A 24,332-nucleotide genomic window follows, 5' to 3' on the forward strand; every position below is an offset into this window, starting at 1 on the left:
TTTAGATTTCAGCAGAGTGTTAGGCCTTGCCAAGGTGTCTGTTGAGGTGTGTTGGCGTGGGTGCTCAGTAAGACACAATGTTTTTTACCAAACTTAAGATTTTGGAATTTTGAAGGAAAAAAATACAACTTTTGTATTTTCTAAGTTCTGTGTAAGGTAGCATTTATTCCTTTCATTAGAAGTTTTTATTGAGTATATGTGCGGTGTCATGTTGACAGTTACCTGTTTGTTCTAGTACTAAGAAGAGTAACAGTCACTTTTATAGACACAGTCTTGAGAATTGAACACGTGCCAGACAATTCCAAAACTGGAACTGCACTTGAGATTCGAATAGAAAGGTAAGATTTCTTATATCTGAGAATAAGTGGCCCTATTTCCTTTTATAAATAGTAAGATCTGACTTTCCTCAGATGCTTTTAGAGATTAGAAATGATGCTATTCAGTTACCATGTTGTGTGGTTTCTGGGTAAAGCGCGGCTTTCCAAGATACATTTTAATCCTATAATTGAAAACTTAAGGTACCAGTTGGGGTATAAGTATATAATACTGTGTGGAATTCAGAGCATATGATTCTCTTTTAGTAATATCAAGTAAAAATCATGAATATATGAGCACTGCTAAATTTAAGGCACTTCTGTTGGAGTTTTTTCATATGAGTGACACCCTGTTTCGGCATGTCTCATTACCTCGAAGGGCTTCTTTGCTTTCCTGTGCTTGATTTAAGTGCTGCTTACATGAGAAAGGCTGACTGGTTTTCTTTGAGAGGATTCTATGAGAGTATCTTAAGGTCAATATGTGTGATAGTGATTTACTTAAAAAGAAACCAGCACTTAGTTTTCTGTGTATGCTCACTTGGAACCCTATATTATCTACAAAACAGAGATTGATTCACATACATACTCCTGAGTGTCAATCTGAGGTAGTCACTGTTTTTTTTTTTTTCATTTTTGGTGGGCCCAAAGCAAAGTTTATTTAGAGTATGGTAACATACAGATAGTACGAAGTACGCAGAGTGGGAGGGGAACCCAAGAGGGTTGCCCTTGAGGCAGTCAGTGTTCATCTGTGTCTTAATGTGATATGAATGCCAACAGAAATGCATGGAATGAAGTGTGTGTACTGAGCACTAAAGACACTCTGTATAGGGAGCTGTTGGGGGCTTTTACCAAATTTTAAACAGATATGCTATGGTTTCTGTCTTTCTATCATCATAAAATTACCTATTAGTGAAATGGTTATTATTAACAGATTTTAAAAATTAGGTTGCATTCCCTGAAATGGTATATTAAAAAGTAAATAAAATTTCTTGTAGAACTACATTCTGTTTTTTGTTGAAACTGAAGTGTAGTCGTAAAAACTCAGAGTGGTCATAAGAATTCAAGAAATGTCATTCATGTCAGACTTAATGACTTAAAGCCAAATGCTGTCTCACTTTACCAGGAGATATTCATAAGGGAGCACAGGAATTGTTTTCCTTGAGGCTAACTTTAGGAAGTTATTAATTTTTTCCCCCAATAGGAGCCCCATAAAATTATCCTTCTTGAGGGTGAGGTCTCTTGGTCAAAACATTTCCTGTAGTAAAGCACAGTGATGCTGACCACATTCTAGACATTTTATAAGGAGTGCCAACGCTTGAAAAAACCTTTACTTTAAAAGTTACGTGTTTCTTTATATTTGCAAGTAGATTTTCTTAAGAGTTTATGGGATGCCTGGATGGCTCAGCGAGCTCTGCTTTCGGCTCAGGGTGTGATCCTGGAGTTCAGGGATCGAGTCCCACATCAGGTCCCTGAGGGGAGCCTGCTTCTCCTTCTCCTTCTCCCTCTGCCTAGGTCTCTGTCCGTCCCCCCCCCCCCCCCCCGTCATGAATAAATAAATAAAATCTTAAAAAAAAAAAGTTTTATGCCAGTGCTTTTTTGTCTTGAACTTTTAGAACTGTCTACTGTGATGAAGCTGCTGACGAGTCCTCAGGAATTAATGTGCATCAGCCCACAGCCTTTGCTCACAAGTTACTTCAGCTCTCCGGAGTATCTCTCTTCTGGGAGGAGTTTTCTGCGTCAGCAAAATCTTCCCCAGTGTGTTCAACTGCACCAGTGGTGAGAAAAACAAAAACACCAAACACTAAATGATAAATCTTTAAAATTAGGGGTCTTTGGGTGGCTCAGTCAGTTGAGCATCTGACTTGATTTTGGCTTAGGTCATGATCTCAGGGTTGTGAGATCAAGCCCATTACAGGCTCTGCACTGAGAATGGAGCCTGCTTAAGAGTCTATTTCTCCCTCTTCAAAAAACAAAGAAAACAAAGTAAATAAATAAATGTTTAAAGGAGGACTATTAAATTGTGCTAGGATATAAACTATGTGTTAGTGAGTTTCCAGCTGATCTGAAGTTAAAATATTCAGTAGTGGAGACCCACATTTCAGAGTTTTTAAAATACTCATATTTATGATCAGTGCCTTTCCTACCAGTGCTGGGTATAACATTGGGTACTGTGTCTTGAGGGGAAATGGTATATTAACAACTAATACTCTTTTATTATAAAAACGAAAGCAATGTTCATATTTACCTTACAGAATGAATTATTGAAAACTTATAAATCATATCTTAAAATTTTGTAATTAAGGAACTTTTTATTCATCCTTTCTAAGAGTAGAGAGTCCTTTTATAAATCAGTCCTTCCATAATTTATCTTTTACATTATTTCGGATTTTCATTATTATAGAATGTTGTTTTCTTATTGTTGTAATTTGAATAGATATTGTGCTTTTTTTCATAAAATCTTTTTCCGTGATTTTCCTTTATTACTACTGTGTTCCATGCTAGCTATAAGACACTGGTTTATTCATTGTCACATAATAAAATTTTTCATGTCCTATATTTTACTCTTCTTGACATTTGTATTTTGCATTTCAGTATATTTACACTAAGGTGTTTTAAAGAATTGCTTTATTCTTACTGCCTCATTGTAGGAAACTGAGCCAAAGCTGTCACCTAGCTGGAATCCCAAAATTGTTTATGAACCACACCCACAACTAACTAGAAATTTACCAGAGGTAGCACCCTCTGACCCAGTGCAGATTGGAGGGCTAATTGGTAGGCTGGAGTTGAGTCTCACATTGAAACAGAATGAAGTACTTCCTGGAGCTAAGGTCAGTATTTGTTTTATTTTCTAGTTAAAAACAAAAGAAAAGTATAAGTATTCTGTAATGTGTGCAGTGACCCACGGATTGACTACTGTGTGTTGTCCTGTAACTATGGCACCCTCTGTCCTGGAGTCTGTGTTCTTACTCTCTGCTGTCTCTGACCTTAGGTCTTAGGACCTCATGTGAGGACTATCTCTCATACTTCTGCTTAGGCTCAGGTGTTATTAGCACTGTGTCCTGCACTCACTTTCCCCCATGCTAGCAGTTCAGAAACATTTGTGAGTTAATAAGGAATTTATTAAAGACTCTTTCATAACATTCAGTTTAAAGGAGAAGAGATTTGGAAAGTAAGAAGTTGACCATAGAAGGTGTTTAATTTGTATGCATGTAAAAATGCCCACCTAGATGGGTTTTGAGCAGAATGGCCGTTTTTATAGTTGTATAATATTTATGAAAAGAGATTTATTATTTTTTCATGTTTCATGGCTTTTTGAAGTCACTGTAAAGACAACTGCACTTATTTCTCACAGAAAAGTATTGAATAGTCTGCTGGAGAATCAGGAAGCCTATATTTAGTCTGTTAAAACTGTGTTTGTGAAGTGTTATTTTCACACTTTGAAAACTAATTTTTTATATAATCTCTGTAAAATGTAGTTTAAATTAAGAAAATATCAGGATTTCATTTGTTTACCCACTGGGCTAACTAGCTGTAGGTGTTTGAGGGACTACTGTATGCCAGGCTCTGATATAGAGAAGAGTGGAATACTATCTTTACCTTAATACAATGTATAGTAAGGGGTATAGAAATTGCTGTGGGGACCTGGAAGAGGGAGCAGCTGAGTACAGAGGATTGAGGATCTCCAGCAATCCGTCCTTGGATTGGCATGCCTGGCTATAGTTGGAGTCAGAGGATGGTGGTGATCAGAATGCCAACCTTCCTCTTGCTGAGGACTCCCTCTCCTTTGTTTACTGCTGTCTCCTACCTCAGGCAGTATGAAATCCTTTCACCAGGTCTTAAGCCTGTTCATTGGATAACATGAAAGCCATATAAGTATGTTTAAACACTACAGGGAATCCCGTGATGGGCTAATAACATCCTTCGGAACCTAACACACCCATGTCTCTGGGGAATGCATTAGCTATTTCTCTAAGAAGGAAGAACCACAATAGTCACTTTTATAGTTCTGTTTTAAATTTTGTATGTTTGATCTTTGTACAAACCTGAACTTTTGCACATTATATGTTGGTTTGTATAAGTACCTTTTAGATGTTACTTTTGGACATATGTGTATTAGGTGACAAATGAACATCTGGAATTCTAGCATGGCATTTTTTGCCGGCTAGTATTTGATATTCAGAGATTGTACTCTCCTTGCCTACATGGTAACATTTGTATAGTAACTTGAGTTTGAGTACCTTTTGTTCTTATTTAAGGAAAATGAAGGCTAAATAGAAAAATAAAAGTTCTAGATACTAGCTTTGAGAAATGTAAATCACATAAATACTGTGTAGTTAAAGGTGGCATTGGTTAGGGATGCTCAGGTGTTAGATCTTTAGTCTCTCTGGGGTTCATTAGATCCACAGATCTTAACTGTGGGATCAAAATGTTATGAAAGATTTGGGGAGTGGCTCCTGGGTGACTGAGTCAGTTAAGCGTTGGACTCTTGATCTCGGCCCAGGTCATGATCTCAGGGTCATGAGATCCAGCCCCGGGTCAGGCTCCACACTTGGCATTCAGTCTGCTTGAGATTCTCTCCCTCTCCCTCCCCACCCCTTGCATGTGTGTGCACATGTACTCTCTTTCCTTCTTAAATAAATCAATCTTTAAAAAAATTTTTTTTTTTTAGTTCTCTGAGATGGTACCTATCCCAAATGATGTGTCAGCCTGATGGTTCACATGTTCAGTTTTAGCATATACTTTCAGGAATGCATCATGTAAGAAAATAGAGGAACTGTATGGACTGAATTTATAGACCTCTTGTTTAGTTACTGTGTCATATTGAATTTGAAATTCATTTTTTTAGTTATGTCCTATCTTTTCTATTTCCAGAGGAAAGTAATAGGTACTTTGTTCTTTGTATGCCAAACTTAGTATTGAAAACATAATCTCTGACCTTTATTAGGATGAATGATCAAGAGTTTCACTTCTAATGTTCATGAATATTATTTGCACATTCTAAGAAATGAAAAATCAAATTTTAAATTTGGCATTTAAGGGATGCCTGGGTGGCTCAGTGGTTGAGCTTAATAGGGCTCAGGTCATAATTCCGGGCTCCTGGGTTTGAGTCCCACATCATGCTCCCTGTGGGGAGCCTGCTTCTCCCTCTGCCTGTGTCTCTGCCTCTCTGTCTTTCATGAATAGATAAATAAAATCTTAAAAAAAAAAATTTGGTGTGTTAATCAGAAAGAGATTTTCCCACTGTCCTCAGACTAAACTCTTTGCTAATTCATGGTCTGGGATGGCAGCCGTCAGTAAGGAGCCCCATAAAAGAAATCTCCCATGGGCAGCTAGATAGCCATACCCTGAGAGGATGAGGACTTCCCATCTGGGTCAACCGAGGTTAAAATTCTGGCTCTGGGTCTGTAGATGGCCTTGTGTTGTAAATCTTTGTGAGCCTGTGTCCTTGTCTATAGAACAGGAACTTTATTAGAACAAATGGAAATGTAATAAAAACATAGTGCCCCAACACTCAGAAAAAGGTGATAGTGATGATTATTACTGGAGAATGTATTATATTCTCAGGTCAAGGAAGCTTCTTGGCATTATCATGTAATATTTTGGTTTTACAATCAGAAGAAATCCCCCTCCCCCCACCAGGAAGATACCATTTTCCAAATATAAATTTATTAATTCTTTCTAAATTGCAAAATAGCATAAGGATAACAGGAGTGTTAGCATTAGAACTAAGAGGAGGAGAGTGAAAAGTAAGGTAAGCATACTCAACTTGTTAGAATGTGGTGTAGAAAATAGAGTAATTGTTCTGTCAGAATATATACTCCATAGGAATAGATACGAGACTTGCTGGAGCTTTTATTTCTAGGAGGATAAGTGAACAACGATTTGGAAATGAGCAAGGAAGTCCACATGGCGCTCATTTCGTGGGCATCTCTGCTGTGGCCTGCACTGTCCTGCCCAGCAGAGAGTAGGCTTTGTGGGACACTGGGCATGTGCAAGGGCACACTGTTGGTAGGGGAGGGCCTCACATGTTCTGCTAGGGAGTTTTATCCATGGGCAGACTTGGGAAAGCCAACTTTATTTGCTCTGGTTTGAATCCCACTTTGAGGATTATGAGTTGAGTCTTGAGATCCTGATGGGAATGTATTCTGTGCTACTATCTTTAGTGTCTTCCACTGACTGTGACACAGGGCCTCCTCAAATACCTGACATACTCAGAAAACTCAGACAAAAAGTAAGACATTGGACTTGCCAACGTGGAATTTCTCAGGAGGATTTTCCATCTTAGAATAACAGTTTGGTGACCTTCAAGTCTTTTCATTTAGATTGAATTAATGGAGGGAATCTTAGGTGAAGGAATCCGAGACTAATCAGTATTCATCTCAGTACATTAAAGTATACTGGGATTTGTGGTGATGAGGTTTTAAAGAGTGTTATCCTGAATGGCTTTTTTTTTTTTTTTTGAAGTTGGATATTGATGGACAGATAGACTCTATTCATCTATTCCTGTCACCAAGGCAGGTGCACTTGCTTTTGGATATGTTAGCAGCTATTGCTGGACCAGGCAAGTATGGCAATAGGCAACTCTGTTGTTATTGTTTTTAATTATTTAAAACTTTTTAGATTCTGTGATTCCTAGCTAGCTGCTTAAAGCTACTGCATAGCCCTTATTAATATTAAATAATGGTAGTTCTGCGTTAACTGTGGCACGAAGTTGCTGTTGGTATGGACAAGTGGGTTTTGGGAGAGAGATGATTAAGTAACTCCAAATTTAATTACTGTTTTGCTTTCCTTTCTATACTTGTAGAAAATTCTAGCAAAATAGGGTTAGCTAATAAAGATAGAAAAAACCGACCCATGCAGCAGGAAGATGAATATCGAATTCAGATGGAATTAAACCGGTATTATTTGAGAAAAGATTCCCTTTCGGTGGGTGTGTCTTCAGAGCAAAGTTTTTATGAGACAGAATCTGCTCGTACACCTTCTAGCCGTGGTAAGTAACTAAAACAATTGACACTGGATTTCTACAGTGTCATCCTAGAGCAAAGTAAACTTAATTTGGCTGTTGCGAAATGGAGTTTAGTAATGAAAGAACAAGTTCCATGCTCTAAGAAGAACATTTCTAAGTTCATTTCTAAGTTCTAACCACAGCATTACAGGGAGGCACTGGCACAAATATCTTTCTGATTATGTATCTCATGTCTTGTAAATCAGGATTTTAAAAAAAAATTTTGTTCTAAGGACAATTTACAAAAATGCAGATTTACACAAAAGATAAATAGGGATAATTATTCATTTTTGTCAAATTCTTACATGCTTGTATAATGTATGGTTAGATGCCATTAAATATAAATCTTCTGTCAATTGTATACAGTCTTTACCCAGTTTACTTTGCATTTATAGGTGTTTCAGACTGTTTAAGCACTAATACCTTAAATAATAATGAAGTACAGAATGTTGAACTCGATAAATTAAGAACTAAAAAATTAAAGTCTATAAGAAATTTTGGCCATAATAAACCTCATTTGCTTGAGGGTAAAACAACCTCCAGAAATAAGTGAAATGTAAATAGAATTCGAAATAATATATTCAGGTTTTTTTTTTTTAAAGAAAGCATTGTATCCATATGAAACCAGAGATTACAAGTTCTTTATACTATTTTAAAGTTGGATTTTAACTTCTAAATTGTCATATGACACTAAAAAATACACCATGTAGTCCTGCAAATCCTATATCTAAGGAAAAAAAAAAAACAAATTCACCAATAGGATAGTATAACCTTTTTTGTTAACTTGTATTTGGTTGAGTTTTTACTATGTCTTTTATATCTTGGATCCTCACAGATTACCCCGTCAGAAGTAATGTAAAATTTAGGGCATCACTCTACTTCAGATAATTTGAAGGAAGTATATTAATGTATGTTAACTTACATAGATGTGGAAAAAAAAGAGTGAATTATACAATTGACAAGGTTAATTCTCTCTAGAAGAAGAAGTTTTCTTCTCCATGGCTGATATGGACATGTCTCATAGTCTCTCTTCTCTTCCACCTCTGGGAGACCCTCCAAATATGGACCTTGAGTTATCATTAACTAGTACATACACAAATACTCCAGCAGGATCTCCATTAAGTGCTACTGTGGTAAAGTATTATTTAAGTTTTGTTTGATTCTTGAAAGTGGCTTCTGAAATTCTACACTTTATTCATGTGATTTAAAAAAATTGTTTTACAGCTTCAGCCAACGTGGGGAGATTTCCTTGATCATCATAAAGAACAACCAGTAAGAGGGTCCACCTTGCCATCCAACCTAGTTCACCCACCAAATTTACAGAAGACTTGTAAGTAGTGTAAGACATTTTTTGATAGTTTCCCATTGGAATTTTAAGAAAATAAAAAAACAAATGGTTTCTAGAAAATGCCATTGTACTGCTGCTTTTCTCTCCATATTTTTTTTGATCTGGGCCATTTAACAAAAGTTTAGGAAGAAAATGTGAAGCAAGGTTTAACAGCTCACTGAAGTAATTTAAAATAGTTGCCGATTTGTTGTAATCTTTACATATTTAAATAATTTTAGTAAAAAGTACACTGTAAGTTTCATATTATTGCAGTTTGTCCCATTGTTTACACTTTACTTGGAAGAGAACCTCCAGTCTCTTCCCTGCAAAATTTAATTGAAATAGACACAAGGTTTAGAGGAAAATGTGGTGAGCAGCTTTTGGTTAATCTGCTACTTTTCCAATATAGTTTCATTAATGCAAAACTTTTGTTCATATGTTTCTTTTTGATGCTTCAAGTATCAAGGATCCTGGATGTCAGATGTAGAAAGATAACAGTTTATCTTACTTGTCTAATATCAAATATCCTTCAAATTATTGTGTGATTGATCACCTGCTTTTTAAAACTAATGTACGAGTAAATGTCATAATTTTGATATAATGGATTGTTTTTAAATATCAAATTATATGCATAATTTTAACCCTTGTGTTTCAGCTCTCCCATCTAGATCTGTTTCAGTGGATGAATCCAGGCCTGAACTTATTTTTAGACTAGCTGTGGGAACCTTGTCCATCTCTGTGCTTCACATAGATCCTTTATCACCACCTGAAACATCACTCAACCTCAATCCATTGACACCTTTGGCGATAGCTTTCTTTACCTGCATAGAAAATATTGACCCAGCAAGATTTTCAGCAGATGATTTTAAGTCTCTCCGAGCAGTATTTGCGGAAGCTTGCAAACACGATCACCTTCGGTAAATTCTCTCATGTTTATTAATGATGCTTGAAAAAGAATCAGATGTGGACTTTTGTATCTACCTATCTCTGGTTTTCTGATTCACATTTTATTTGTAAATGAGGAAATGAACAAGGTTTTCTTGCAATGCTACAGAAATGCTTACCATTTCGAATTTAGGTTAGTTGGCACGTGAAACTAGGACACTGAGATAATCAGGAGTTTTCTCTGCTCATGACAAGTGTTTTTGACCACATCTTGCCATTTAAAATATTGACACTGTTACAATCATAAAAATAGTTCTTACTATCTAAAAATAGTTCTTACTATCACTACTCGCTCAGCAGAGATGACAGTGGTGCGGGGAGAGTGGAGTGAGCTAATGAGAGGGGCCGCGGACACAACATGAACCCTGTGACATGGTCTTTGAGGTGGGGAACGGCACCAAGGCTGATCCTAATCATGGATGCTGTACTTTCAACTTCTGCTTTAAAAAAGTAAAGCTGTCCGGGGGCACCTGGGTGGCTCAGTCCATTAAGTGTCCAACCCTTGATCTCAGTTCAGGTCTTGCTCTCGCTGTTGTGAGTGAATTAACAACAACAACAAAACTTTATTAAAAAAAGTTAAGTCGTCCAAATAGCCAAAGACTTTTTCATGAGTTGAGTCCCGGTAGGTGAGGAGATAATTAAATTTGAAGGTATAATATTGTTAATAAGTAGGGACGCTTGGGTGGCTCGGTGGTTGAGCATCTGCCTTTAGCTCAGGGCATGATCCTGGAATTCTGGGGTCAAGTCCCACATCAGGCTCCCTGCAGGGAGCCTGCTTCTCCTCTGCCTATGTGTCTGCTTTCTCTGTGTGTCTCTCATGAATTAACAATATTTTTTTAAGATTTTTTTTTAATAAACATTGCTCATTTTAACATGAAAGTGATCTTTTGATCATATTTTATACAGTGGTTTAGGCATATATATAAAATAAAAATAAATTAATATTTTGATAAAACAGTTTTGGCCTTTTATTGTTTTTTTGAAGTATTAAAATTAGTATACAGGGTAGTTTTTATATGTAGCTAAAGAAACTGTACAAGTTAGGATCATAGTATTTACTTTATTAAAAATTTTTTTCTTTTAAAGATTTTATTTGACCCAGAGAGAGAGAGAACACAAGCAGGGGGAGTGGTAGGCAGAAGTAGAGGGAGGAGAGGGTATCTGCTGAGCAAACAGCCTAATGTGGTTGGTGCTCAATCCCAGGACCCTGGGATCATGACCTGAACCAAAGGCAGATGCTTAACGGACTGAGCCACCTAGGCGTCCTGTGGACTGTAGTATGTATGTATGTATGTATGTATTTATTTATTTATTTACTTTTAATTTTTATTTATTTATGATAGTCACAGAGAGAGAGAGAGGCAGAGACACAGGCAGAGGGAGAAGCAGGCTCCATGCACCAGGAGCCTGATGTGGGATTCGATCCCGGGTCTCCAGGATCGGGCCCTGGGCCAAAGGCAGGCGCCAAACCACTGTGCCACCCAGGGATCCCTGACTGTAGTATTTATAATTAAACTGTAAAAACATTTTTGACAAGGTTTCAAATGTCTGCTAGTAGAAAATATAACAAAAACAGCAAAAACAGGAGGACAACTTCACTTGGGATCCAATGATTGAAGGTTTTAAAATGTTAAGAATGTATTACATATATTTTACAGATTTGAAAGATTTTTGTCCACTGCAGTGTAAATTTTAAAATGTCAAGGGATTTTTGTCCACTGCAGTGTAAATTTTAAAATGTCAAGTGTTGGGAAATAAATGTAATATATCCTGGATAATTTCTTATCAACAGAGCTGCTGTCTTATGTCAGGGAATGGGAAATTTGAAGCAGTCTTTCTGGTTAATACTCTTTGGAATATTAGTTATTACTAACAACTTGAACTTGTCAGAATAGGTGGACAATTGTGCTTTATTAACACTTGTGTACTATTCTTTGACATTGGTTAACCTAGAAGAAATGAGTACTCTTAAATGCTTCATTTTTTTGTAATAGATTTATAGGTACTGGCATCAAAGTGTCCTATGAACAAAGACAAAGATCAGCTTCCCGATATTTTAGTACTGACATGTCCATCGGGCAAATGGAACTTTTGGAGTGCCTATTTCCCACGGATTTTCATTCTGTTCCTCCTCACTACACAGAGGTAAATTATACTAGATATTTTTCCTTTAGGATTTTTCTTTAAATTGGCTTTGCTTTTAAAGAGTTGTATTAACAGCAGTGATTTTCTTTAAAAAAAAAAAAAAAAAAGAAAAAGAAGTCACAGGAAATGTGTGTGTGCGCACACTCACATGCGTGCACACACATTTGTATTTTGTTGAAACATTTTTTTTTTTTTTTGGTTGAAACATTTTAAAGTGGCATTCAAGGTCATTCTAAGAGTCTGGTAGAATTATTAGAGTTGACTTGTTTTAGAGTGGCAGACAGGTTATGGAATAGATGACTTCATTTCACTGATTTTCCAAGCACTATTAATTTTAGAAGAAGTCTGTTAAATACTGAATGCCCACAGTGTGCTTAAAAAGCACTGTTTAAGACAAGCAAAAAATGTCTTTTGTTCATTTATTAGTCTAATTTTTATTTTTTTTTTTCCAATTCTAAAAGTGTGTGCTAGAGAAACTTTCCGAAGTTATCAAGATAACCTATATTGCTGTTACTTTGCCCTTGTTCATTATTTTATTTTCAAAGTACTTTCTTGGGCATTAATTTACTTGAATTCTCATGTACATTCTGCAGATGAGATACTAAGTATCACAGAAATTAACTTAAGATTGACATGGTTTGTAAGTGACCAAAATGAAATGTAAAATCAGCTTTCCTGGCTTTGAAAAGGTCTTTCGACTATTAGTTCCTCTATTAATTCATGTGATGAGTTATAGTTTAATATCTTACATTTAATTTATTTTTGTCTTTGTAAGCTTTTAATGTTCCATTCCAAAGAAAGAACTGATTCCCATCCACCTGTGTGTCTTCAGCTTCATTATAAGCATTCTGAGAATAAAGGACCCCAGGTAAGAAGCCATATTGTGTGATTACCACCTGTAAATTTTCATTTGATATGTATTTTTGTCATAGTTATACAGTTTTTATTTAGTCATATTCCTAGTTTTCACTTAATTTTGTAGTACTCTTAGTGATCATGTTAATGTTTTCCTTTTTTTTTTTTTTTTTGCTTTTAAAGGGCAATCAAGCAAGACTTAGTTCTGTTCCTCAGAAGGCAGAATTACAAATTAAGTTGAATCCTGTGTTTTGTGAGGTGGATATCAGTATTGTGGACAGGTTAAATTCCTTGCTCCAACCACAAAAGCTTACCACAGTAGAGATGATGGCATCTCACATGTATACTTCATACAATAAACATATTAGTCTGGTACGTATTCAGAATGTTACAAATACTAATCCTAATTATAGCTAACTAATGGGCTTATTGGAATCATTTCTGAGCTTAAGTGTTCTTAATAGATTATGGAGAAACTTATGTCTAGATCATAGACCAGCTGAATAAGTTTTGCTAATATATCAAGTGAAATTTTATGTGGCCATTTTGAATGATAGTTATAAAAATGGTGAAGCAACATGAAGAAAGCTAATGAAAGAGTATTAAGAGAAAAAGTGAAACCTACTACTCTAAATTTTTATCACAGCTGTGTAAATAAAATTGAGGTACAGGGGCACCTGGGTGGTTCAGTTGGTTAAGTGCATACCTTTGGCTCAGGTCATGATCCCAGGGTCCTGGGTTGGAGCCTCACATTGGGTTCCCTGCTTAGTGGGAAGTCTGCCTTTCCCTCTCCATCTGCTCCCCTCCCCTCCCCCCCCACCCCCATGCTCGCTCTGTCTTTCTCTCTGTTTCTCCCTCCCTTCCTCCCTCTCCCTCTCTTAAACAATAAAAATCTTAAAAAGAAATTGAAGTATTGAAAAAGAATGGATAGAAATACACCAGTTGGTAGCTTTGATTATGTTAAAGTGTAGAATTAGATTTCCTTTCCCTCTCTGTGTTTTCTGAATTTTATAAACTGCGATTGTAATATCTGCCCAAAATTTATTCACACATTTAGTAAACAACCTGATCTGCCTATAAAATGTAGCCCAGATAATGTAAGGTACACTTTTGAAAGTGGGAACATAATTTATGGCATTGTTACCAAGCATCACATTAGGTGACATATACTTGGTTTTGTCTGGTGCATGGTGTTTTTTTTTCTAAGCATTTCAAATAAGTCAGATTTGCAAGAAATCTGTTAGAAATTTTGGGCTGGAATTTGGGGGCTCTTTGACCCCTTCGGTTAAAAAGAAAAGGGAGATTCACTGTTTTTCTACTTACTTGTTTGTTCCTTAATTAGTGGTGGATATTTATGTTAAATCAGCATTCTTTATTTTTTGTTGCCACCAATTACTAGTTATTTCAAGTTCTCTGGGACTAGTATGCATATTTGCTATTAGCCATTGATGTACTGGGATCATGGTTTAATCTCTTCGGTTATTTTTGCTGAGGTAGGGGTTAGTATTACAGAGTCCAATAGGGGAGAAAAAGAATAGTGCTAAAAATCTCAGTCTAGGGGAAGAAGGGAACTCCTAAATCCAGGAGGTTAGACGCTGATTCATAAAGTGGAGGAGTGTTAATACCTGCAATGTTCTCTGGGCTAAAGCCTTATAAGTAAGCTTCAGCTTACTTACTTTCAGCTTACATTTTAGGGAAAAACAAAGCATAAATGACTTTTATCTGAAGGGCATGTTCTTTTGAGCAGAGGGTGCATATGTGTCTTGGTTTTTAAGAGCCATTTGATGGGCTCATAACCCTTGGGAGCTCAGAGTGAGTCATTTGGTGAATATTTAGAACTTATGCTATGCCAGGCTCTAGGCTTAGTCCTGGAAATACAAAGTTAAGTCAGAGATGGACCTTGCATTTGACATAATCTTATTTTACACCAAGTCTTTAAAGTAGCATATTGGTAGATAAATCCTTCAAATTGAATGTTGAATTGATTTTTAACTCTATTGGATTTACTGATAACCTAATGTACACGCTATTGTCTTTTAGTCTATAGTAATATGTTTATACATCTCTAGCACCTGTGTCTTCATTTTGGTTCAGTGTTTGTTTTGATTGATTTTGATTTATTTGGTTTAACTTTTGCCAGTTATTTGAAGTTTTGTCAGTAGCTGCTACTGCATTATAAAATTTCATTACACTAAATTAATATGGTAGTAGTTAATTTGAATTGTATTTTAGTACATTATACTGAATGAGGAAATAGTGATTATATATATTGTAATGTTCAATACTAATATCATTTATGTTTCTTTGATATTCTGGCATATTTTTGATTTGTGTTTTAGCACAAGGCTTTCACTGAAGTATTTCTGGATGATTCACATAATCCTGCAAATTGTCGGATATCCGTACAAGTTGCCACACCAGCTTTAAACCTTTCTGTTCGCTTCCCAATACCTGATCTTCGGTCAGATCAAGAAAGAGGACCATGGTTTAAGAAGTCACTTCAGAAGGAGATGCTTCATTTAGCATTTACAGACCTAGAATTTAAGACTGAATTTATAGGAGGATCAACCCCAGAGCAAATTAAATTGGAACTTACCTTTAGAGAACTAGTTGGTAAGATTGAATATGCCTATAAGGGATCCCTGGGTGGCGCAGCGGTTTGGCGCCTGCCTTTGGCCCAGGGCACGATCCTGGAGACCCGGGATCGAGTCCCACATCGGGCTCCCGGTGCATGGAGCCTGCTTCTCCCTCTGCCTGTTTCTCTGCCCCCCCCTCTCTCTCTCTCTCTGTGACTATCATAAAAAAAAAAAAAAAAAAAAATGAATATGCCTATAAGAGCTAGACCAGAAACCACCAACTACTACTCAAGCAAACATCATGAAAAAGCATATGGCAGTCCCCAATATACTAACATTAGACGCTGTTAGAAAACAAGAGTAATGGCCTTTTTCCAGTATTGTATAGGAATATGTGATTATAATTAACTTTTAAAAAATTACTAAGCATGATTATTCACTTTCTTAAAATACTTCTTTTCTACAGGGTAATATAGTACTCTAGCTTACGTTTTTAATGCCATATGACTGACTTGTATAGCTAAAAGTAACCGGAATTTTTTGAGTGCCAATCTGTTAGGTACTGTACTGAGCACTTCTCCTATGTTACTGGTTTCCTTTCATCATCATGGTTATAGTAGGCTTATTATTTCCAATTCTTTTTATCATTTATAATTTATAAGTGAGGAATCCATAGACTTAAGAAGAGGTACCTTCTAAGACCATGTAAATGACAGAATCAGATTCAAACCTAAGTCTCACACTTGAACTGTCACTCATCAGACTAATCTCTGGTGACTTTTCTTTGTAAAACCTGTTTAACAGTTTTTCTGTATTTGCTTTTGTCATCTAACAGAATATATATTCATGTAGGGTGAACCAAGTCTATGAGGAACTCTAGAAGATTCTGATGCTTTATTCTGTGGTTCCTAAATGACCTACCTCTGCCACCACACCTCCTCTAACCACACCTCCCCCTGTCACCATATCCTGCTCCTCCATCTCAGGAAATAGGCTGCACATTTTTTTTTTCCTTTGTTCTGAGTTTTACACATCTTTAGAGATATTTACAATGGACTTGCTGATTAGGACTTCATGAAAGAGCCTATAGGGGTTCTGATCTTATCTATAGTGGGGAAAAAACTATTATTCTGGAGGAAAGTCATTCTTTGTAAAATGGACTGAAAAAGCATGCATTCAATTTTTGTGAATGGAAGTAATTTTTACAGTGCTTGGTACAAAACATTTAAGAAATAGTTATTATCTGTGTGTTCCTAGATTAACTGCATAAACTTCTATGTAGAATAACTATTCAGTGGCAGCAAGTGGCAACTGCTCTATTTACATTATGATGATGTACCTTATAGATTAAACTTGGTACCTAAGAATTTGAGTTTGAACAGAAAACATCATCTTTATATGCTGTCTCCCCGTATGTACCCAAGAAATAGGAACAAAGGAATAAGTGCTATAGTATTACACTGTGTCCCAGCTGTAGAAGATCTTTGCTTATTATGTAAGGAGGAAACTATCTTTTCTTTCAGCACTTGAGAAGAAATGTAGTTTAGTTAACCAGTCTTGTTTTATTAGGATCATTCCAGGAAGATAGAGGAGAACCATCTGTTAAGTTTTTCCATGTGTCTAGTGGAGTAGATGGAGATACAGCATCATCCGATGACTTTGACTGGCCACGGTGAGTAAGCAGGTATTCATGATAGATTTTAATGAGATTATCCTTGCAAAAATAAATTGCTCTGGTACTTTATTATTTTTTTTATTAATTTTGAGAGAGAACGTGTGGGTGGGAGGAGGCACAGAGGGAGACGGGGAGAGCAATCTTAAGCAGACTCTGAGCTGAGTGTGGAGCCCCACATGGGGCTCCATCTCAGGACCCTGAGGTCATGACCTGAGCCAAAACCAAGAGTAGGATGCTTAACCGATTGTACCACCCAGGTGCCCCTGCTGTAGTACTTTTAATTGACATTTTGGCTATTAATTTAAACTAAAAATATTCAGCCCTGATGAGAGAAGGCAGAGAAAGATGGACAAATTAAATTCAAAAATCCATATTAAGTGTACTAACATATGAAAGATGTCTGTCTATATTGTGAGAGATGAAAGTATAAAATGTATTCCCTGGTCCAAAGTTACCCTGTTTAATTAGAGGGACAAAAGGATCATTAACCATTTATTTATTTATTTATTTATTTATTTATTTATTTATTTATTTATTTATTTATTTGAATTTTTTTTTTATTTATTTACGATAGTCATACAGAGAGAGAGAGAGAGGCAGAGACACAGGCAGAGGGAGAAGCAGGCTCCATGCACCGGGAGCCCGATGTGGGACTCAATCCCGGGTCTCCAGGATCGTGCCCTGGGCCAAAGGCAGGCGCCAAACCGCTGCACCACCCAGGGATCCCTCATTAACCATTTAAAAAAGAAAATAGTTCAGTGCTACAATGGAAGAGTTATATGGCACCATTTGATTAGTTGTTAAATGAATTTTATAGTCTGTGATTGCTTTAGGACACTTTTTCAGACGTGGGGAGCTTTTACAAAATTGACTCACTGGCCCCACCCTGAGATTTTGGGATAGAGTCTGGGCATCAGGATAGTCTAAAAATTACACCAGGTGATCTGATGTGTAGGTGGATGTTAAGAACCACTGCTTCAGGATTTCTTAGAATTAATAAAGTAATTATTCATTATAGATTATTGTTCATTAACATACTTAATTACTCATTATTGTATATTGAAACATTAATTAAACTAATAGCCTGATCGTAGGCTTGGATATATTTAAAAGGACTTTGTTTACTTGAAATAATGATTTTTTTTTTTGTACATTGAAAACTGAATATTTGACAACTGAGAATTAAAGTGACTTTTTTGGGGGGGGGGTGCTATTTTCCCTCTGGCCTTTTTTACATCCACCCCTGTGTATCAGACCTAGCAGGCTCTTAGGTGTGACCAGTACATGCCTGATAATGAGCGGTTTAGTACATGGGTTTTCATCATAAGAAATGGATCTACTGGAGTTAATTTTGTAGCACAGTTTGCATTAGGGTGTCCATAAATCAGGAAACAGTCATGATCGTTCAAAATGGTAACCATTATGTACCATCTACTTAGGGGAATAACCCGTTACAGATGCCTCACAGCTGTTTGGTTTGAGGGCACCAGGCTTCTCACAATAGTGTTGGGAAGGAGACAGCAAAGCCTTTGCTCCTGACGTGCGGGGAGTAGTAGGAAAGCAGGGGCCCAGAATTCCTTTACTTGTGGTTTGTAGCTTCAATGCACCAACAAGCCTTTTGTTACTGAAATTCCTGAAGGAAAGTGCTACTTTGTTGTTGCAGTTCTAAGTTAATCTCTTATCTGTCTGTCTTTTCTACTTGAACAATTTCTATGATACAAGGTCTCTTAGGCGTGCACATCTTCTTTAATAGCAGTTTGGTTTCATGAAAACAAATAGAATTCTTAGGCAAAATTTGCCAGCTGTTAAAGATAACCTTTTGTCCTTTTGTCACAAGATCAGATTTTCAGTTAGCCAAGTATGCAGTGGTGATGCCCTTCCTTTATTTGTTTCATCCATTCAACATTTTCAAGTTTGGAGTACACTCAGAAGTGGTTACATGAGACATAACTAGATTTTGTGGAGAAGCTGAATCCTATCATCAGTGGTCTTTGTAGTAGAGTGCGGAAAAGTTACAGCTGTGCTGGTTGCACTGAGACCTTGATTTTTTTTTTTTAATAAATTAATTTTTATTGGTGTTCAATTTACCAACATACAGAATAACACCCAGTGCTCATCCCGTCAAGTGTCCCCCTCAGTGCCCGTCACCCACACACCCCCACCCCCCGCCCTCCTCCCCCTCCACCACCCCTAGTTCATTTCCCAGAGTTAGAAGTCTTTATGTTCTGTCTCCCTTTCTGATATTTCCCACACATTTCTTCTCCCTTCCCTTATATTCCCTTTCACTATTATTCATATTCCCCAAATGAATGAGAACATACACTGTTTGTCCTTCTCTGACTGACTTACTTCACTCAGCATAATACCCTCTAGTTCCATCCACTAGAGGGTCCCTCTAGTTCCATTGAAGCAAATGGTGGGTATTTGTCGTTTCTAATTGCTGAGGAATATTCCATTGTATACATAAACCACATCTTCTTTATCCATTCATCTTTCGATGGACACCGAGGCTCCTTCCACAGTTTGGCTATTGTGGACATGGCTGCTAGAAACATCGGGGTGCAGGTGTCCCGGCGTTTCATTGCATCTGAATCTTTGGGGTAAATCCCTAACAGTGCAATTGCTGGGTCGTAGGGCAGGTCTATTTTTAATTCTTTGAGGAACCTCCACACAGTTTTCCAGAGTGGCTGCACCAGTTCACATTCCCACCAATAGTGTAAGAGGGTTCCCTTTTCTCCGCATCCTCTCCAACATTTGTTGTTTCCTGCCTTGTTAATTTTCCCCATTCTCACTGGTGTGAGGTGGTATCTCATTGTGGTTTTGATTTGTATTTCCCTGATGGCAAGTGATGCAGAGCATTTTCTCATGTGCATGTTGGCCATGTCTGTGTCTTCCTCTGTGAGATTTCTCTTCATGTCTTTTGCCCATTTCATGATTGGATTGTTTGTTTCTTTGCTGTTGAGTTTAAGAAGTTCTTTATAGATTTTGGAAACTAGCCCTTTATCTGATATGTCATTTGCGAACACCTTCTCCCATTCTGTAGGTTGTCTTTGAGTTTTGTTGACTGTATCCTTTGCTGTGCAAAAGCTTCTTATCTTGATGAAGTCCCAATAGTTCATTTTTGCTTTTGTTTCTTTTGCTTTCGTGGATGTATCTTGCAAGAAGTTACTGTGGCCAAGTTCAAAAAGGGTGTTGCCTGTGTTCTCCTCTAGGATTTTGATGGAATCTTGTCTCACATTTAGATCTTTCATCCATTTTGAGTTTATCTTTGCGTATGGTGCAAGAGAGTGGTCTAGTTTCATTCTTCTGCATGTGGATGTCCAATTTTCCCAGCACCATTTATTGAAGAGACTGTCTTTCTTCCAGTGGATCGTCTTTCCTCCTTTATCGAATATTAGTTGACCATAAAGTTCAGGGTCCATTTCTGGGTTCTCTATTCTGTTCCATTGGTCTATGTGTCTGTTTTTGTGCCAGTACCACACTGTCTTGATGACCACAGCTTTGTAGTACAACCTGAAATCTGGCATTGTGATGCCCCCAGATATGGTTTTCTTTTTTAAAATTCCCCTGGCTGTTCGGGGTCTTTTCTGATTCCACACAAATCTTAAAATAATTTGTTCTAAGTCTCTGAAGAAAGTCCATGGTATTTTGATAGGGATTGCATTGAACGTGTAAATTGCCCTGGGTAACATTGACATTTTCACAATATTAATTCTGCCAATCCATGAGCATGGAATATTTTTCCATCTCTTTGTGTCTTCCTCAATTTCTTTCAGAAGTGTTCTATAGTTTTTAGGGTATAGATCCTTTACCTCTTTGGTTAGGTTTATTCCTAGGTATCTTATGCTTTTGGGTGCAATTGTAAATGGGATTGACTCCTTAATTTCTCTTTCTTCAGTCTCATTGTTAGTGTATAGGAATGCCATTGATTTCTGGGCATTGATTTTGTATCCTGCCACGCTACCAAATTGCTGTATGAGTTCAAGCAATCTTGGGGTGGAGGCTTTTGGGTTTTCTATGTAGAGTATCATGTCATCGGCAAAGAGGGAGAGTTTGACTTCTTTGCCAATTTGAATGCCTTTAATGAGACCTTGATTTTTTAAATTGTCTTTGCTGTCAGAATTGTACTCAAATTAAATCCGCCAGCTGTGCATTCCATTTTGGAGCGGATAGCTGCGGAGGAAGAAGAGAGTGATGGCCGCTACCAGGAAGAGGAGGAAGGGGGTGCTCACTCCCTGAAGGATGTTTGTGATTTGCGAAGACCGGCCCCATCTCCCTTCTCCTCTCGGAGAGTCATGTTTGAAAATGAGCAGGTAAAATGCCAGCGTGCAACCAAAGAATTACCTGTTCCATACAACAGTTGTTTTCATTCTTTGTTTTTGAAGTACTTTGCTGTTTTTGTTAGGCATTTAGCTCTAAGACTGAATAGTATTTTTCTTTCTTTAAAAGTTACACTCTTCTCTGTTTACAATATCGAGTCCATGGATAAGGCAGAAGGTGCTACTATTATTTTAAACATGAAATGGTTATTTGGTGCCTTTTTTTTTCCCCCCCCACTAAACTATTCTATTTTAGATGGTGATGCCTGGAGACCCTGTAGAAATGACAGAGTTTCAGGATAAAGCAATCAGCAATTCTCACTATGTGCTGGAACTTACGTTACCCAACATTCATATAACACTACCTAATAAAAGCTTTTATGAGAAGCTTTATAATAGGTGAGTTTAAGCACATTTAGTTGAGTTTTTGGAATTGGAGTTTTCTGCCTAACTGCTTCCCTGTTTCCCCACTTCCCCTTTTTCTGTCCTTGCTTTAATAGTATCTACAACCTCTGGGTACTTTGTGTGGTGTTGATTACAAAACCGTTAACTGTTATGTGGGGCTGTTGTCATAGCGGAATTTCCTAATCAGTGTGTCTGGTAACTGGGTTACTTGTACGTGAGATGTTTATTCCATCCACCTTTGTTGGCTGGTTGCTCTCCATCACATTTCCATAGAGTACTGAGCAAATATGTCTCCTGTGTGTGCAGCGACATGAAGAGTTGAGAGACGCCTGTATGGAGGGCCAGCAGGTGCTGCGGGGGGTGGTGGTGGTGGTGGTTCAGTTGTCTTGATGAGATTTACGGGATAGTCCATTGAGGTGTAGGAAGAAAATGTTCTTCTATTTAACTTTTTGAAAAGTCTTATTTATTTTTTGAAGACTTATTTATTTTTGCATATTTTTTTTGGAGTTCCAATTTGCCAACATCTAGCATAACACCCAGTGCTCATCCCATCAAGTGCTCCCCTCTGTGCCCATCACCCAGTCACCCCATCCCCCTGCCCACCTCCCCTTCCACTAGCACCCCTTGTTCATTTCCCAGAGTTAGGAGTCTCTCATGTTTTGTCACCCTGTCTGATTTTTCTCTCCTTTTTTCTACAATCTTCAGTTTCTGAAAAAAGTGTTTTTTTTTTTTTTTTTTTAAAGATTTTATTTATTCACTCATGAAAGACAGAGGCAGAGACAGGGGCAGAGGGAGAAGCAGGCTCCATGCAGGGAGCCCGATATGGGACTCGATCCCAGGACTGTGGATTCATGCCTGAGCCAAAGGCAGATGCCCAACCGCTGAGCCACCCAGGTGTCCGTGAAAAAATAGTTTCAAAGGAATTTGAGTGCAAAATCTTCGATTTTTTAAGGTTTTTCCACTTCAGTATATATATGTGTATATATATATTTTATTATTTATATATATTATTAAATATTTTTTCAGTCTATATATTTTAAAGTCACCTATTAGTACAATTTAGAACTGAAACTCTACTTAAAACAATAGAGATGAGCATAGTAGAGGCCAAATACAATTGGCATTTGGTGAATATACAGAACATAGAGCTCACACTATGGGAGCTGACTTCTTAGGTGTGCTAGAGAGTCCCAAGGAGCCAGCGGTTAGCACATAGGGAGAGCACATGGGGAGGTCAGTTGGGATGACTGGTGGGGCTGTTGATTGCTCAGAGGAGGGAACAGGAGAGTGTTCTTTTGGGGAGTTGGTTACATAGTGGTTGCTGGAAAGCGTTACTGTTCTATTCTACTCTGCTCGTATCTCCGGCTCTCAGGTAACTACACTTACATAAAAGCTGAAGTTCTCCTTCACACTGTGGATCTTATAAATGATGTATCTAAGTTCTTGGTGTCAATTCTTGGCCCCTTATTTGGCTTTGAATATGTATTTATTATGAAGTTAATATTTTTTAAAGTATTTGAATATTCTCAAACTTAGAGAAGTTGCAAGTATAGCGCAAAGTGCTTTTCTTTTTTCCAAACCCTGAACCATTTGAGAGTGAGCTGCTGACCTAATGCCCTTCCCTGAGTACTTGAGTGTGTATTTCCCATAGACATTCTTCTACATAATCATAATTCAGCCCTCAAAATGAGAAAATTAATATTGTTACCTAATCATCACACCCTATTTGAGTTTTGCTAAATGTTTTAGTGTTGCCTCTTTATCCATATAATTTTTATTTATTTTTATTTTCATACATTAAAGAAAGGAACTTTCTGAGCAGGGTTATAACCACTCTGCCTTAACTTCATATACTTTAAGATCTTGGTTTATTCCTTTAGTGCCTTGGTCAACTGGCTCTTTTTAGATGGTCTTAGGTACAGGAGAACTTTTTTCTATTTCAAAATTTCTTTAGAATATAAAAGAATTTTTACTAGCTTTGTTAAATGAGGTATTTATTACCTGTTATATTTCAGGCTCATAACCACAGAATCATGGTGATACGTCCTTAAATATCTTCTTTTAAAAGATATTTTAGAGAGAGCAAGAGCAGGGGAAGGGGCAAATAGAGAGGGAGAGCAAGAATCCTCAAGCAGACTCCCTGCTGAGTGAGGAGCCTGACACAGGACTCACTTCCATGATCCTGACCTGAGCCGAAATCAGGAGTTGGCCGCTTAATTGATTGAGCCATCCAGGCACCCACTCTGTCCTTAAATATCTTAAATGTTTTCTTGGTATTAGAAACATCATCTAATATTTTACAGTATTAATGATATCAAGACCATGTTTAGATCAAAATGTAAATAAGGAAAATGCAAAGTCATATGAAACATACTTATAGGTCAGATTTTACATAAAGTAGTAGTTTCTCTTTAACCTGTGAAGTTAAGAAAATGGTTATAGGGAATAACGTATAGGAAGGGCATTTCCAGAAAGTTCATTTTTATATCTTCATTATTTATTTACAAAGGAGTTTAGAGTAAGATCTGGGCTTAGACTCTTGTTTCTTTGTCCTGTGAGCAGTATACCCAAGAAGCAGTGACCTAATAAGTATCACACAGTTTGGGGGCATAGTTGTCATTGGTTCTGAGAGGAGACTTGTTTCTGCCCTGTATCTCTGGTATTCTTCACCTACTGATAGTTCCAAATGGAGAGCTTTTGGAGTGGGGATTTCAGTCTACTGAGAGTCATGGCACTCAGTCCTGGTTTATACTTTCTAGGGCTTC

At 37.3% G+C, this 24,332-nt stretch overlaps 1 protein-coding gene across 4 annotated transcripts in view; it reads left to right on the top strand.

Moving 5' to 3' along the window:
* The window catches only part of ATG2B (autophagy related 2B), a 75,490-nt gene that overhangs the window by 15,972 nt on the left and 35,186 nt on the right, over positions 1–24,332 (top strand). For 2 of the 4 annotated variants that reach the window (XM_055304224.1, XM_055304226.1), the window contains exons 4-18: positions 236–338; positions 1,928–2,090; positions 2,963–3,142; positions 6,780–6,876; positions 7,120–7,305; positions 8,299–8,453; positions 8,545–8,650; positions 9,303–9,564; positions 11,587–11,737; positions 12,513–12,605; positions 12,776–12,964; positions 14,932–15,205; positions 16,738–16,840; positions 20,964–21,156; positions 21,419–21,561. In XM_055304224.1, the coding sequence (XP_055160199.1) occupies positions 236–338; positions 1,928–2,090; positions 2,963–3,142; positions 6,780–6,876; positions 7,120–7,305; positions 8,299–8,453; positions 8,545–8,650; positions 9,303–9,564; positions 11,587–11,737; positions 12,513–12,605; positions 12,776–12,964; positions 14,932–15,205; positions 16,738–16,840; positions 20,964–21,156; positions 21,419–21,561 (2,398 nt within the window). Of the gene's footprint in view, positions 1–235; positions 339–1,927; positions 2,091–2,962; positions 3,143–6,779; positions 6,877–7,119; positions 7,306–8,298; positions 8,454–8,544; positions 8,651–9,302; positions 9,565–11,586; positions 11,738–12,512; positions 12,606–12,775; positions 12,965–14,931; positions 15,206–16,737; positions 16,841–20,963; positions 21,157–21,418; positions 21,562–24,332 lie in introns of those variants that run through there. The other 2 variants (XM_055304225.1, XM_055304227.1) reach the window with 2 other exon arrangements.

This window comes from Nyctereutes procyonoides, unplaced genomic scaffold, assembly GCF_905146905.1.
Source record: "Nyctereutes procyonoides isolate TBG_1078 unplaced genomic scaffold, NYPRO_anot_genome, whole genome shotgun sequence".
Classification (NCBI taxonomy): Eukaryota; Metazoa; Chordata; class Mammalia; order Carnivora; family Canidae; genus Nyctereutes; species Nyctereutes procyonoides.